General features: G+C 38.0%; 1 protein-coding gene across 3 annotated transcripts in view; it reads left to right on the top strand.

Annotated features, from left to right (window-relative positions):
• The window catches only part of DISP1 (dispatched RND transporter family member 1), a 198404-nt gene that overhangs the window by 139059 nt on the left and 42227 nt on the right, over nt 1-17118 (top strand). For all 3 annotated transcript variants that reach the window (XM_024750475.1, XM_024750473.1, XM_024750474.1), the window contains exon 2: nt 8057-8582. In XM_024750475.1, coding sequence (XP_024606243.1) covers nt 8074-8582 — 509 coding nt within the window. In that variant the 5' untranslated portion in view covers nt 8057-8073. The remainder of the gene's footprint in view (nt 1-8056; nt 8583-17118) is intronic.

Genomic DNA, 17118 nt, shown 5'->3' with positions numbered 1-17118 from the left:
AAAAAAAAAAAAAAAAAAAAAAAAAAAAAAAAAAAATTAATAGGCAACAGTGAGTTTTCATTGTAGAAGAATGGTGATCCCTTATTTTCAGATTTCCTAGAACACAACAGTTTGCTTTCTCGTAGTGTGATGCAAAGCATAGTAATACCTACGGGGTTCTTATTAAATGTTTATTAAGTGGTATAGATTCTCAAATGTATAACATTGTTTCTTTGAGAAGATGGCTTCTAATTTATTGCAGTTTATGATTAAGGGGAATGATAGCAGTAGTACCTAATTTCTGTAGAATTCTTTGCAACATATAAAATGCTTATAGGTGATTAAATGAAGATACTTAAAGTGTTCTTATTGAAGGAGAGTTTAATTGTAGAAAGTTCATGCACTCAAAGAAAAATAAGAAAATTTAATTCATCTCAGAAGGAGAGAAGATTATGTTTCTTTATTTAAGACTATACTTTTTAGTTCCTTAAGAGGGCCTGATTCTTTGATTAAAGATACCGATTTTGCTGTCGGGTCACAATTACATTATTTTGAAATAGTCCAGACACTACATGACAACAAAGATTAATCCATTGTCTTGCTTTTCAGGTTTGGATAATATGATACATGGGTAGATAGCACTTCTTTTAATTCAGTGAAATATGTCTCTGACACTCTTGAATGCTGAATTATACCTTTTAAAACTGTCTTGGGAAATATTGAATTCAGAGGATATTTTTCACGTGGACCTTCAGACTGAATTTTATATCAGTAGCCTCTAGTGGTCCTATAAAAGCCAGTTGAACTTGGCATTGCCCTAGAAGCATCTTGAGGTTGGTTGAAAAGCCTCACTTTCAGAGACATGCTGGTCTAAGATTGAATCCCAATCATGTGATTTGCATTAGTTACACTGTAATATTTTTGACCCTCAGTTTTCTCTATAATGGGTTTAATAAAATCTTCATAGAGGTATTGTGAGGAAAGTGTCTGACACAGTGAGATGATAAAAGAACATTTTAATAGCCTTTTGAAGGGAAATATATTCCTAGAGAAAAAACCTGGCTGATGTCCTTCTACCATCCAGCTTTCACAGTCCCATTCTAGAAGATGCCACAAATATACTTCTTTGTCTGTTTCTCTGGTGCATTTACAGCAGCCGATTTTTCTCTTGCCATAGCACTAGATATTAATAGGGCATCTTGGTACCAGTGATAAGAAATGAGACCATCATTTTAGGATAAGTATCAAGCAATTTTAGGGGACCAATTTCATATTAAAACAGGTTTGGTGCATAATGAATACAGGTACTCCCAAACTGCCTTTATAACTGGTATGAAAAAAAGACTTCAGGTATCTCCAATATCTAGTACCACTTGAGAGAAAAAGATTGTCTCATCCAGTTAACTGGGCAAGGTGCTTCAATCCATATACATTACACTAAAAAGATTAAAGTCTGATTGGTTGTTATTTCTATGTACACAACAATTTAGGAGTCCTGAAATAAGCCATAATTAAACTTGGTTATCAATTAGAACCTCTACTATTAAAATTTGTTACTTTTCTGTTTTAATTAGAAAAACAGGACTTTATTTCTCTGTTAACTGGTATCATTTCACTACTTGTTGCATCCATTCTGCTTTAATTTGGCATCATTTTGCCATTACTTAGGCCTGATTCTCTTGTAGCCTCCTAGTTTGTGCATTTGCCTTGCTACACAAAGTGTGTTCCAGGGACCAACGGTATGGGCTTGTTGTTGGAAGATTCTTGTCCCACTCCAGATGGATTGCATCAGAATCTACATTTTAGCAACATCCCCAAGTGGTCCCTATGTTTGAGAAACACTGTTATCAGTGTTTTGTATTTTGTCTAGTGAAACTGTGTTATAGGGAACATCACTTCTGAAAAAGATGATTGGCTACAATATGGGATCTTGTTTTTGATTCAGTCTTGCCATTTATTGTTAAGTTTGATGTTATGAATCTGATGAAGCAAAGGGTTATTCTGGAATACATTATCTAAGCTTATGGAATGTAGTTTAGCAGAAAGCCCTCAAAACCTCAGCATCAGACTTCCTGGCCTTACCATCTGAGACTGTGTGTCTCAAGTTTTCTTTTGCAAAGTAGAGCGGTAATGCCTGCCACACCTGTTTTTCTGAGGGCTATTAGGAGGATAACTCAAGTGAGATCATGTGTGTGAAAGTGTTTGGCAATACCGCAGAGGTGTACCAGTATAACTGTTGATACGGATGAAGATGTTGTTCCTTCAGGCTATCTGAGCCCTGCATTTGTCAAGGATAGTGATGGCTTTGCTGAGTGGTTACTGTGGTAATTGGAACATGTCTGTGTATTCTCTTCAACATTACCTCTAGATTTTAACTTGACAGTTTTCTGGCCACAAAAACAGTTATGGCTTCCAATTGCAAGGAGCTACTAAGAGGCTTTCATAACGCTTTTTGGATGTTGAGCCACCTAAATAGTTTGATGGCATCTTTTGGGTAAATTGTGTGTCATTAGCCTATTTTCACATGTAATATGTTGATGAATAAAATTTCCATAATTCCAGCAGTTCCTACTATGATTATACTTTTAAGTCTTTGAAGCAGGGTAATTTCCTTTGATCTTATAGGGGTAAGTGTCCTGAGCCCAGAGTAGGATGTAATTGTTTGAACCTTCTAATCACATGAGCTCTGATGACTTTTCTCTTTACATGTGATGGAAATGCCTCTATATTTCTTCTCTGTATTCTCTGTTTAATGCTTATGAAACTAGTATGATACTTTTGGTTCATAGATAACTTTGGTCCAACAAATAATAATTTATGTTTCCCAAAATTTGGAAGCTGGGAGATAAGATATATTGAAAACCTTTCTCTGAATAGTTTGTATTCATCTGTTCTTGCTCCTTAAATCCTTTTTGATTTCCTGCTTTATCCAGTTATTTGATATATTGTGTAGGGTGCTATTGTAAGAAAGCAGATATATACTGGAAGACAAACAATTAAAAATGCATCCAGTGAAGAGATGACTGTTTACCCTTTAAGGTGAAATAAGTTTGCTTCTGTTTTTGCATTTTAATAATAGTTATCTTCTGTTCATTGTTAGTCACTGTGCTAGAAACTTTATATGTTGTTTCATTAATATTTTATTACTATGAAGATGGCACATTTGTAGTAAAAGTTGCAAGCGGTACAGAAAGTAAAATGTGAATGTCTTCTCTACCCTTCCAAATGGCCCAGTCCAACTCTCCAGCAGGAAACAATGTTAGCATTTTCTTATGTCCTTCTAGAAATTATCTGTGTATATACTAACCATACATGTGTGTTTCCGCCACTTTTTTAATGAAATGGATTCATATCACATAGGCTCTTCTGCAGTTAGGTTTTATTCACACATGAAGATGTACTTTGGACTTCTTTCCCTAGCAATAATCCTGATTTAATTCATTCTTTTTTGTTGTGCAGAGTACCCAAGGTATGGATATTACAGAATATAAGTCCCTTATTGATAAGTTAGGTGGTTTCCATTGTTTTTTTGTTTTCATTGTTACAAGCAGTGGTGCAGTCAGCATCTTTATCCAGACATTTATCTTTACACATTGTTCAAGTATATCCAAAGGGTAAACTCCTAGTAGAATTGTGAGTCAAAGGATGAGGGTATTTCAAATTTTGATCAGTAGTGCCATGTTGCTCTTTTAGAAGGTTGCACTAATTTGCATTTCAAACAAATTTAACTCTAAGAAGAATCAAGACTTAGAGACTCTAAGAATGTAAGTAACTTGACCTAGGTTCTCAAAGTTAGTAACCCGTAGAGTCAGCTTTCAAATTCAGACCCACCCAGGTCATTTCTTCTAAGCCACAGATATCTCTGATGCCATTTTAAAACATAATTTCAGCTTTGGAACTAGGAAGCATCATTCCATATTTTTTTATATTCTCATCACTCAGTCAAGCAATAATAATAATTCTTCCATTGTAAATACATAGCCCTTTATGGTTTTCAAAATATTTTTACATCCTCATAGTAATCCTATGAGGTGGACACTGGTTCCCATCCTGATTTCTACATGTGAAGAGCTGAGGCTCAAAGAAAAATATCTTAAATTTTAAAATGTAATCAAAAGATGGTCTTTGGCCAAAGGCCTTATAGTCAGTCCCCAAACAGCTAAAGCACTCAGGACATAAAAATGCTAGTATAGAAAAGGTGAAATAGGAAGTGTGAGATTAGTGGCTTCGGATGTATTGATATTGGCATGTTATATTCATGAGCAACAGGAAATACACTAAAATATCTGGCCATGGGGCTCCATCACACCTCAAGCCAGTGTCTCAAGAATAGCTTTCTTTTGGCAGTCCCTGTGTGTTATGGCCCTGGGGAAAACAGGCGATTTCAACAAAGCTCTTTTAAAATTGTTCATTATATTTGATCCAAAGCTTATTTTAAACTTCCCGCATAAATACTATTATCACTGCATTTATAATCACATAGCATTACATTTATCCCAATAATTCATTTTTATGATGTTGAATCTTCCACTCTCTCATCTCTTTTCCTGTTCTCTCAGGCTCAGACCAATTTTTTTTCTCATTTGTCTCATTTCTAAAGAAATAAGGTCTTTCTCTGTGTGGCCTTAAGGTCAACTCTTGACTTTATTTATTTATTTATTTTTTTCGCTGTACGAGGGCCTCTCACTGTTGTGGCCTCTCCCGTTGCGGAGCACAGGCTCCGGACGCGCAGGCTCAGCGGCCATGGCTCACGGGCCCAGCCGCTCCGCGGCATGTGGGATCTTCCCGGAGCGGGGCACGAACCCGTGTCCCCTGCATCGGCAGGCGGACTCTCAACCACTGCGCCACCAGGGAAGCCATCAACCCTTGACTTTAGATCGAAACTTTGCTGTTCTCCTGGTCACCTGAATTCTTACACAAATACATCCACTGAACTTAATCTGTAAACATTTCTTAGAACAATTTTTGTCTGCTTTTGCTTTTTTATTATTTTTTACTTATAACCCACAACTTATTTATAAAGTCAATTTGATTGTTCCCATTTTATGATTGAAGAAAGTGAATCCTAGAAAGTTTATATGACTTTCTTCAAATACGAGCCAAAGTCAGAGTTCAAATTATTCTTTACTCTCCACTTGTACCTACTTCATTACAAGAAATCTCCAAGTTACAAAACAAGTTGTGCTCCAGAAATCATTCGTAAGTCAGTTATTTGGCCCTTGAACTGCATTTTACCACACTGGGGAAAAAATGTTATAAATGGTGATTAGGTCCCTTGGCTGGCCTGCAAAAATCTATTTAACTCTTATGTAACTACAGTATGATGCATTTGCAATAAGAATAAGAGAGGATGATAGTTGTAATTCTTGTTACAAAGAAAAAGAAAAATTATTTTTCCTGACAAAAAGCAGATTTAATTAGAAGGTAGGGAAACAGATGAAATTTCGGAGAGTCTAGAGAGGATTTCAGGGTACTTTGATGAGTGTTCCAGGTTGATGGCACTCTGTCTTAAGCCCAGTTTCACTTGAAAACTTTGAGGATTTTTGTTAAATACTTCTCACTAGCGTAACCCACCTGACAGCTGTGATTATAGTCAATAGGGCTGATTGAATTGAATACCAAAAATAGGCTCTCTGAAATGATATTAACCAACCTAGGATGGTCAGAACAAATCGACAAGCTAGAAAAAGTCTCCCTTCTATCCTGATGGAAGGGCCAAGAGGAGGTCTTGATTTTCCCATTCAGCCTAGAAGATTGCATCAGCTCCGGTAGCTTGGCTGAGGTCTGAAGAGAAGGCTTGGGAACATGAGTCATGGGTAGAGGCAAGAGAAAGCTTATGCCCTCTGTGATTTCTGTGGAGTATTTGTACAATAAGAGTTTCTAATTCCAAGAAATGGCAATTTATCTCATCAAGCAATTGCTTCTTACATTTTCTAGACTATCTTTCACTTAACCATACAAATAGACATCTTAAATTTCAAACTTTTTAAAAACTCTAGTGCCTTTTTAGATGGCCTTTGATTAATATGTTTTATTGTTTTCAGAACATTTGCATACAGCTTTTTCTTTTGTTAACAACAAAAGGTAGGATATATCCTTCAGTAAAAGGAAGCTTAAGGGAGCAGATCTTGCTGAGATGGCATGTTAAGAAAGTGATGGAAAAAAGATTAGAGTTTCTGCCTCCTGGGTCACTTTAGGGCTCTTACCAGTTTATCTACCTTATCTTCCCACTAGTTGGATAATACTTTTAACTACCAATGCTTTGTGTTGGGGATATCATTTGAGTGTTTTATAGGAGGTGTTTATACCCAGGAGTGATTTACTGAAGAAGAGAGCAACTGTGTTTACTACAATTCAAAATCCTTCTCAGGGACTTCCCTGGCAGTCCAGTGGTTAAGACTTCGTGCTTCCACTGCAGTGGCTGTGGATTCATTCCCTGGTCGGGGAACTAAGATTCCACATGCTGTGTGGGTTGGCCCCCCAATAAATCCTTCTCAATGCTCATTATAAAAGGAAGTCGGGATTGGCAGACTACTTTCCAAAGTGACGGTAAGGCTGATGAGAGAAGTAACATCTGCTTGATTTACATATATGTTTTGATATTTATAAATGCTTTGTCTTTTCCACTACAATAATTTATGAAGAAATTTTTTAATGTCTACATTAATTCTTCCATTTCTTACAGTGTTGATGTTTATATAGCTGAATGGCTGTGTGTGTGTGTGTGTGTGTGTATGTGTGTGTTTGAGTGTTTGATGAGCTCTATCTGAAACGAAAATAAGTCAATACCCCTGTTGAGCAGTTTATAAATTGGGTGAAAATATGCATAGGAATCTTCCTCATGGGTGACCTAGGTTTGTCATTACATGTACTCAGACTGAAAAGAGACGATTTCTTTTAGTACCTGTGTGTCTGACAGAGGTGGGGAGAGACTGGAGAAAGATTTCTCCAGAAGCTGTTTTGTCCACTCAGAAAAATTCCATGCCAGAAGGGTTAGTGAGCCAAACAATGGTTTTCTTTTTTTCTTGTTGGCTTTCACGCGTAGGTTAAATAAACCACTAGCATTTGATGACCTATTTTTCTTATTGCACATTTCCACATTTTGTGTGTATGTTGGTCAGGAGGTGATAAGTGGGCAAGGCGAGAGGAAGAAGGCTGTCTGGTTTTGCCTTTGTTTGTTGACTGGACAGAAAAATATTACTGGTAATTTGAACACTAATTTTTCCTTTACATTGAAGGCCTGGACCCTTTGGTGGAGGGGAAAAACTTAATAACAAAAATCTCACTTGAAGCAAATCCCAGCCATAGTATTCTTTTTCTTATGTGCAAGCATTGCTACCTGTAGGACATGGCATAGAAAACAAATTATTAAGTTCATGGCAACTTATGTGGCATGTTTTATTATTTTTTTAGCATTACATTCATTGGTTTAGGGGATAAAATTTTGCATCTGATATCTTGGTTGCCACAGTTCTTAGCTTAGCTAATTAGTTTTTATTTTCTTTTGTTTATTCTTATTCTAGGACCTGAGTGACTTAGAGGAAAAATCATATTTTCTTGACATTTTTCAAAGACATGAAACATTCTTAAGATTATCCACATTATCTGAACCTACACAACTAATTGCTTCAGAGTAGCCCTTCATTTTGCCCATTATTCCTAAATCAGAACACCCCAAGCATGATATTATTGAAAAGCTAAAGAATGATATTGGTATCTTCTGTCTCTTCTACCCCCTTCCCACCCCCATCCTAAAATGTTCTAATTCTTAATGGACACTTGCACATCTAGGATGAGGAGAGAAGACAGGCACTGAAAATAGAGATGGGGCAGGGAGGAAGTGGTCAGTGGGATAGGAGAGGGTTCTCAAGGTGCATGGTGTAGCTGGGAGGAAAGAAGAGGAGGCCTAACCCATGGCTGGTTCTGTTGCAGGTGAGCTGGGCTTCCCCCAGTGCTTTCACAACTCCTGCAAGAACCCTTGTTTTCAAAGAGCTGTTTTAAAATAGTTTTCCTATCTTCTTTACATAATTGCCTACCTGACTGTAACTGGATGATTTTATATCATTTTCTTTCTTAGGATCAAGAAATTGGAGAATGGCTATGAACAACGGAAACAACGATTTTGTGGTTCTGAGCAATGGCAGCATCGCCACCAGTGCTACCAGCGCTAGTCCCCTCACCCCCTGTGATGGAGACCCTGCAGCCCAGCAACTCACCCCCAAAGAAGCGCCCAGAACAAAAGTGAGTCCAAATGGATGCCTGCAAGTTAATGGCACAGTTAAATCATCCTTTCTGCCTTTAGACAACCAAAGAACGCCTCAGATGTTATCCCTGTGCTGCCATCCTTGCCCATACCATCACCCTTTGACTACCCATGACAGTCACCAAGAGTGCCATCCCGAGGCTGGCCCTGCAGCACCTCCTGCTTTGGCCTCGTGTTGCATGCAGCCACACTCAGAGTATTCTGCATCTCTCTGTCCAAACCATTCACCTGTTTATCAGACAACGTGCTGTCTTCAGCCCTCTCCATCCTTCTGCCTGCATCATCCGTGGCCTGACCATTTTCAGCATCAGCCTGTGCCACAGCATATAGCCAACATAAGGTGAGTGGTCCAGTTGTTTTGCTGAACTTTCTCATTCAACTAATTCCACATGAATGTGGTTGTTGGTGTTGATTTCTCCCAAAGGAGGAGAGAAAAATGTATCAGGGATGGGAAACCAGTAAAAGTGCATAGTTCAGGATTTCCCTGGCGGTCCAGCGTTTAGGACTCCACGCTTTCACTGCCAAGGGCCCAGGTTCAATCCCTGGTCGGGGAACTAGGATCCCAAAAGCCACGTGGCGTGGCCAAAAAAACCCCCAAACCAAAACAAAACAAAATGCGTATTTTTTGGATTGTGTGAAGCCTACTAAAATGCAAATGAAGTAATATTATATCTGTTTTATCCATTAACTTCTTAGTCAATTAAACCCTTCCTTCCGTTTTCTCCTTCTGTGAACTGGTTAGATGTCCCTGCTAGGCCTTGAATTATAAAGTTCAGTAAAAGGTTTTATTGTTAGTAATTTCTATTATTAAACATGGGGGATAGATATATTTGTGATGAGGCTGCCTAAACAGGAGTCTTATATTTGCTATTATTGATAGTGACCAACATTTACAAAAAAGAAGTACAAAACCAGTTGCTTCCTTATGGATGTACTCACAATTTCTATTCATGTGCTTTGGGTGACTGTGTAATATGCTGAGATCGTATGAAGGCAACAATTCCTTTTAGCAGATGAAACCTATAAATGTGTAGCATAGGGCTTTAAAAAATATTTTTTGTAAAACGTTTTCAGATCCGATAGATTGAAAAGTACTAGAAAAATCTCTATCATTGCCAGTTCTCCTTCCCATTTCAGGCCATAGTTTATCTGATATGTTCTTTCCAGCTATTTTTTCTGTGGGTAAGTTAAATCACATGTACTGCAGGTGAGCAATGGTGATATCTTTTTAAAAATACTGAATACTTTATAGAGACCAGGAATTATTTCACATTTTTTGGTAATAAAAAGTCTAAAAAGAGCTAGAAGAGAGCCTTCTCATTGAATATTAGGGTATAATTTATATACAGGGAAATGCACATATTTAAGTATATAGTTTGATCAGTTTTGACAAATGTATACACTAGTATAATGCACACCTTGGTCGGATGTAGAACATTTCTGTCACCCCAGGAAGTTCCTTTATGCCACTTCTTAGTCATTCCTTCTCTCTTCACCAGAAGCACTGTTCTGAGTTCTGTTACCATAAATTATTTTGTTTGCTCTGAAACTTCGTATGAATGGAATCATACAGTAGATACTCTTTTGTGTCTGGCAATTTTGACTCGTAACATTTTTGAGACTGTCTAATTGCTATGTGTATTAGTTTCCCTTTTTATTGCTGCATAGTAATCCATTGTATGCATATAGCATATTCACTTTTAATTAAAGAGTGAGTACAGACTTCCAGTTCTAAAATAAATGTCATGAGGATGTAATATACAGCATGGTGACCATAGCTAATAATACTGTATTGTATAGCTGAAAGTTGCTAAGAGAGTAGATCTTAAAAGTTCTCATCACAAGAAAAAAGATTTTGTAAATGTGTGTGGTAATGGATGTTAACGAGACTTATCGTGGTGATCATTTTGCAATATATACAAATATCGAATCATTGCGTTGTACACCTGAAACTAATGTAAGGTTATATGGCAATTATATATCAAGTTTTAAAAAAGTCACATCCAGACAGGGATTAAGTAATAAATACTTTTCACCTTCATCAGATTTTAGATGCTGCTGAGATTATCTGGTTTCACTCTTTTGAAAAGAGAGGAAGAGAAAGATGGGGAAAATGACAAGGGGGGTGGGGGGCAGGGGGAGTCTTCTCTAGCATGTTTCTACAGTTTCTGAATACATTTTTCCATATTAGATGTGAGAGTCTTTTAGTTTATAGAACTATAAAAAAAACACTCACCAAAGCCATTTCTTAGAAGATCAGTCCTGACAGCATTGTGCTACATGGCCAGTTTTAGACTCTTTCCACTTTGAATGAAACAGTGTAAGTGGTTAGTTTTGAAATTATATGGTCATAAATATTGATGTTTCAGAATCATAAATTATATGGTTGCAGGATGTGAGATGAGAGAGAATTCTACATTTTGAAGCTGATCCCTCCTTTAAAAAACTTCACGAAGTAGTAAAACAACGGATAAGTAACCAATTGTTTCAATATGATAGGCATTGTCAGTATTTTCAGGACTTTGGCTTAGCATTTCTGAATGACCTAATTTTAAAGGAATGAGTGTCCTATATACATACAACTTTAAATAGAATGGCATTAAAAAACAAACTCATAAAAAGTGCCATATTTGTCCATCAGGAACAGTTGTAGAGGACACTGGAATTTTATGTGAGAAATCTTTCATATTAGAATTTTATCTCAAGAATTTGAGCCTTTTGATAAACTGCAACAGACATAGAATCTTTTTAAAGATGCCTGCGAAGGAATGGTATGTGTCCAGTTGTGTATATTATATACTTTATTGTAAAATGTGTGCTCCCAGAAACTCTTCCCTATCTGCTACATTTATGAATTTACATAATCAACAATATTTACTGAAGATTTGTACGTGCCAGGCACCAAAGATGTAGTTCTAAATGAGATGAGACTTTATTTTTTCCTTCATAGAGCTATAAGCTAGTAGGAAGGGAGACAGAAAAGCAAACAGGCAGCTACAATATTGTGATAAGAGATACCAAGGAGGGACATACAGGGATGAAAATGAAAAACATTACAAATGGAGAAGAGGTTGTCTTGTAGACAGTGGGAATAGTTTGTGTAAAGATTTATAAAGTAGTGTGAGCACAGCTCCAGCATAGCTGAGTATGACTAGGCCCTGAAGGAACAAAGAGTAATAGCAAGGGGAGAGGTATATTGGGATTAAATCCTGAGGGGCATTGTGAATCACATTAGGAGATCTCAGGACTTTATCCTGAGGCCAGTGGAGAGGCAGTATAGATTTTTGTGTGTGCACGACTTTTTTATTATGAAAAAATATATAGAACATAAAATTTATCATTTGAACCATTTGTAAGTATACAATTCAGTAGCATTAAGTACATTCACATTGTTGTGCAACCATCACCACCCTCCTTTCTCCAGAACATTCTTCATCTGCCCAAACTGAAACTCCATACCCATTAAACAATAATTTCCCGTTCTTCCCTCCCCCAGCCCCTGTCAACCACCGTTCTATTTTCTATCTCCATGAATTTGGCTATTCTAGGTACCTCATATAAGTGGAATCATACAGTATTTGTTCTTTTATGACTGTCTGGTTTCACTTAGCATACTGTCTTCAAGGCTTATCCAAGTCATAGCATGTATCAAAATTTTCTTCTTCTGTAAGGCTGAATAATATCCCATTGTATGTATATACCACATTATGTTTATCCATTTATCTGTCGATGGACACTTGGATTGCTCCACCTTTAGGCTATTGTGAATAATGTTGCTGTGAACACATGTATAAATATCTGTTTGAGTTCCTGCTTTCACTTCTTTTGGTTATATACCCAGAAGTGCAATTACTGGATCATATGGTAATCATATGTTTAACTTCTTGAGGAACCACCAGACTGTTTCCACAGCTGCTGTGCACATCCTTGCTGACAATTGTTCTTTTCTGGGGTTTTTTTTTTTTATTGTTTTATAATAGCCATCCTAATGGGTGTGGCATTACAGATTTTTAAGCAGAAAAGAAACACTATCAGATTCACATTTTAGAGAGGTCCATAAACTGCATGTTGGAGAGTAGATTGAACTGGGTTAGGACTATTGTAGGGAGGAAGACCGTTAGAAGACTTGTTATAGTAATTCAGGTGAGAGCTGGTGGTGACTTGATCCAGGATTTAGAAGTAATTTCAGCTAGAGAGATTTATGAGGTAGAATCTACTAGGTCTGGTGAACAATTGGATATGGGGGAGGAAGGGAAGAAGAATCACAACTGATTTTCAGTTTCCTGGCTTGAGCAACTAGATGGGTAGATGGTAATGTTGATCACTAAAATGGAGAGGACAGGAGAAGAACTCCAAGCAAGCAGAGCTTTTGGGGATGGAGGGTGGGGCAGTAACAGTGGAAGAGTGTGATCCTTTGAGCTTTCTTGAAAGAATGAGGGTGCTGAGTAATACGTAACAATTACATTGAGGGTAACAATACTGTTGGAAATTATCCTAGGATGAAAACTGCAGCTTTTAGGTTCAGCCCAGCATGTATTTATTTGCAGAATTGTGCTATGGGCAAGGAACTAAGCCAGGTGCTGTGTCTGTCTTTCCCAAACCAGTAATATAACCACCAAAGCAAATGTGGACATGGATATAGCTACTGTGTAAGGGAGAGCAGGGCAGTTGGGGATAGGTTATGTGGGATGTCCTCGCTGAGAAATTCTGTAAATGAGGATTCCATGTGATACTTTGCTGCCTTTTATTAGTTATTCTACCCAACACTTTTAGGAAACTTAGAACGAAGGTTCTAGAGGCTGATCTCTATCAGGAATGTTAACGCTCTAAATCTATTTTCCTTTTGTGATTTCTTGCATGTTGCTTTTTAAAAAATTGATAATCTCAAATACTTAATGAAGTATTATTCAATTAATGTTTAAGATGTATTCATGACTTGATAAAAGTATATTCACATCACTTAAAAAGTATCTTAGGGCTTCCCTGGTGGCGCAGTGGTTGGGAGTCCGCCTGCCGATGCAGGGGGCGCGGGTTCGTGCCCCGGTCCGGGAAGATCCCACATGCCGCGGAGAGGCTGGGCCCGTGAGCCATGGCCGCTGAGCCTGCGCGTCCGGAGCCTGTGCTCCGCACCGGGAGAGGCCACAGGGGTGAGAGGCCCGCGTACTGAAAAAAAAAAAAAAAAAAAAAAAGAAGTAGCTTAAAGGTTGATGGCCTTGGAGTAAAATTGTGTACAGATGGAAGATCCTAGGCACTTTCAATTGCTATTGCTCTTTGCACCTACACCACAAATGCGCCCACCTGGTTGGTATTTTGTTTTATTTTATTTTATTTTTATTTATTTATTTATTTGCGGTACGTGGGCCTCTCACTGTTGTGGCCTCTCCCATTGCGGAGCACAGGCTCCGGACGCGCAGGCTCAACGGCCATGGCTCACGGCCGCAGCCGCTCCGCGGCATGTGGGATCTTCCCGGACCGGGGCACGAACCCGTGGCCCCTGCATTGGCAGGCAGACTGTCAACCACTGCACCACTAGGGAAGCCCCTGTTTTATTTTTAAAGTTGTTATTTGTTTGTAAAGTACTTAAACCATAGAGAATGTTTTAAAGAGTCAAATAGAAAGTATAATTTTATCCCAGGTCATTTGCCACCTCCTTTCCATCATTCATATTCCCATTTCCCTTTTGCCCACCTTCTGTACTACAGTAAGTTCTGTTTCATCCCTTCTTGACTCTTTAAGCTGTAATAAATCTATCTAAAAGATTCATTATAATCAACCACTTGTATATGTCTTTTGCTTTTTAAAACTCTCTGTTAAGCTTCTGGTTGATTAAATTAAGACCATTGCAAGGATCACATTTAGAATATTCTCTTTTGATTCCATTTATCACCAAATATTAAGTAGTTCAAATAGATCTCATTTTAAAGCTTCTGGCTTTTTCATTTGTAGATTCCTATCCTTATACCCATCACTCAGCTATTAATTAATGTGACTAATTGAGAACACCAAGGAGTTAAAAATGGCAGAAAGTAGTCTCTGCCTACCATGAGACAGAGCCCATACCCGTAAGTCCTAAACCTGGCTGATCATCAGGGTCACCAGGGGAGTTAAAGGATAAAATAAGTATGATAATAATAAAGAGAAGTTCCTTTTGCAATAGAAACAATAAAGCACTCAGGAGTTCAGAGGTGAGAAGGATCCCTGGAGGTTAGGGGCAGGCTGAGCGAGAAGAGAGAATTTGAGTGACCCTTGAAGGATGACCAGGACATGATAAAGGGACTGCCTGGAGGACGCAGAATGTAGAAGGTGGGGGGAAGTTGGAAGGGGAAAGTGTACAAAAATATAAGTCTACTTAAGGAAGTGTAAAGAGAAGAGGATGGCTAGAGTGAAGGGGTCATTTGGTTGGTCAGGAGAGACAGCTTTTCCTAATTTTACATCCTGAATACAGTCAAGTTATCTAAAAGGCTGAATGGTAATGATTTGCTCTTTATCCTACAGAGATCTGGAAAATGCTTCTCAGGAACCAGTCACGTTCCATGTGTGCTGGCTGAAGCAAAGTTTTGAATGATTCATTTGGAAACCTTCTTACTGCCGTATTAAAGTGAAAGGGTAATGGTATTATGACACAATTAATAAGGAGTTCTGCATCCAAAAATAGCATACAAGATTTCTAATCTAAACTGTACTTACGTTTTAATTTGGTGTTGCAAAAAATGTTCTTGATTGTAATAGGGGACTCCATAAATGTTACTTGGCAATGGCCATAGACTCATTATCATGGTAGGGAACCTGTGGTAGTTTTGGGTGCCTGCCAAATGCATTTTTATTTCTCTGAAGGTGATTTTGTAGACAGATGGTCACGTTGAATGTTCCCCATGGCACCCTGGAGGAATTAGAGCTATACTGAGTTAAGAAGGCTTGGCACAGAGGGGACCACGGAACTCTAGCATTAGCTCAGCCCCTGAAAGCTTAAGTAAACATGGTCCCTGCCTCCCCATACATTGTGACTATATAATTTTTGTAACCTATATTTCCTTTCTCCTCGGGGGCTCTTTACTAGTTTTCCAATTTCACACTCACTTTTCTCAGAGGTTTTCTTTTTGTTTCCCCTTAGGACACTAGTTACTTTCTATGAAGGGAACTCTTTTTCCTAAAAAGTAAGAAATGAGAATTCTTGTATTATCTTAAAAGAGATAGAATCTACCACTTGAAATCTGCTTCTTCTGTATATGTTGTATCATAACGTCCAGGGGTAAATTATAGACCTGAGCATCATTTTCCAAAGGGTCTTACTTTGCTACACCTGGCCTGCAATGCTCTACCCTTCCGCCTTCCCTGAGCCCCGGCAGTTGTGTTATTTTAGTTAGTTAGGAAATTTGAACCAAAAATCACTCTGAACACTTCATCAGCAGTGTAGCGTGAACCTTGGCATTAACACTGATCCGAGAGTCTCTGATTTGCCCAAAACGCCAGACTCAACTCAAATGGCTCTTCTAAGATGTCGGAGCAATGAATGGAGAAATTCAAGGTTGCTCACTTATTTAGCAAGAATTTAATGAATACTTAGTAAGTGTTAAGTGCTGGAGACAGAGGTAAAAACTGCAAGCATGGTCCCCAATTTCAAAGATGTAGAGGTAATGTGGACAAGGTAAGATACTTAGATTTCAGCATGGGCTGACCTCAGATAGATAGCCTTCTTTTATCTACAAATATCGACTTCTGTATTCTCTGGAGCACAAAAGTTAAATATCAGAGCTTTTGCAGGAGCACAAGCCAAAAAGAAGAACCAGACTATGTATCGTTTTCTAAATTCATTTTCTCCGCTTTTCCTCTCTTACCATTGGAAGGTTACTGATAGCTAAATAATCATTTGTCTTTATATACAATTGCCATAAATAGTAACCTGGCCAGGACGGCTTGGCAGGTGTCTTTGGCAGGAAGGAATGGTTAAACTGCTTTCTTTAGACCTGTGATGTTCAGGAAGGTCCAATAAGATTAAAAATTCAGTTCTTCTGTCACGCTAGGCACATTTCAAGTGCTCAATATCCAGATGTGACGAGCGGCTACCATATTGGACAGCACAGTTACAGAACATTTCCATCACTGCAGAAACTTTCATTGGAGGACTATCTTTCTTGCCTCTGTTAAAGCAACTGAGATCCCTTTTTAACCTCTGTGGCAGCAAATGGAGCACGTATGATGTAGAGTTACAGCAGTATTTGGCAGTAAATACCCTTTTTGGTCAGCATAATTCTAATTAATTGGAGTATGATTGCTTGTATTTTGTTTGAAATATTAACATTAAGAAATGACAAAAGATAAAATCCCTTTTCTTCAAAAATCTGAAAGACTAAAGCCACATATTATAAAAAATCGTAGCCAGTAGGCAATATCCTTCGACATCTTCTAGAAGCCACAGTTATATCTTACAAAAACTTCTGCAGATCAAGCCAAAGGCAAAAGTATCAATTTATTGAATTTTTAGTTGCCTGGGCTTTTCGTTTTTTGTGTTTGTTTTTTATTGAAGTATAGTTGATTTATGGCCTGAGCTTTCTGTAAGTAGATCTAAAGTACAAATGTCAAACCAAATTTTTTCTGAAAGGTAGATAAATAAGTACAGTTAGCCTCTAGAAGTAATTGCTTAGTGCTGTATTACAGCTCTCACTTTTCTTTCCTCAATCCTTCCTCCTTTCCTCACTATACAACATGAGGTGGGAAGAGCATGGGCTTTAGAAGGGAATCCCTGTGTTTGAGTGAATCCTGGCTCTGCCATTGCATAGCTTTGTGATCTTGGGTCAATCTGTCTCTGTAAAAATGGAATAACAGTGGTTATTTTTTTCACATAGCATAGTGCCTAGAACCAAATTATTAGTCTCCTT

This window comes from Neophocaena asiaeorientalis, unplaced genomic scaffold (genome assembly GCF_003031525.2).
Source record: "Neophocaena asiaeorientalis asiaeorientalis breed wild unplaced genomic scaffold, Neophocaena_asiaeorientalis_V1.1 scaffold430, whole genome shotgun sequence".
Taxonomy (NCBI): domain Eukaryota; kingdom Metazoa; phylum Chordata; class Mammalia; order Artiodactyla; family Phocoenidae; genus Neophocaena; species Neophocaena asiaeorientalis.
Note: the sequence above shows the minus strand (reverse complement) of the source record. Positions and strands in the feature narration are given on the sequence as shown.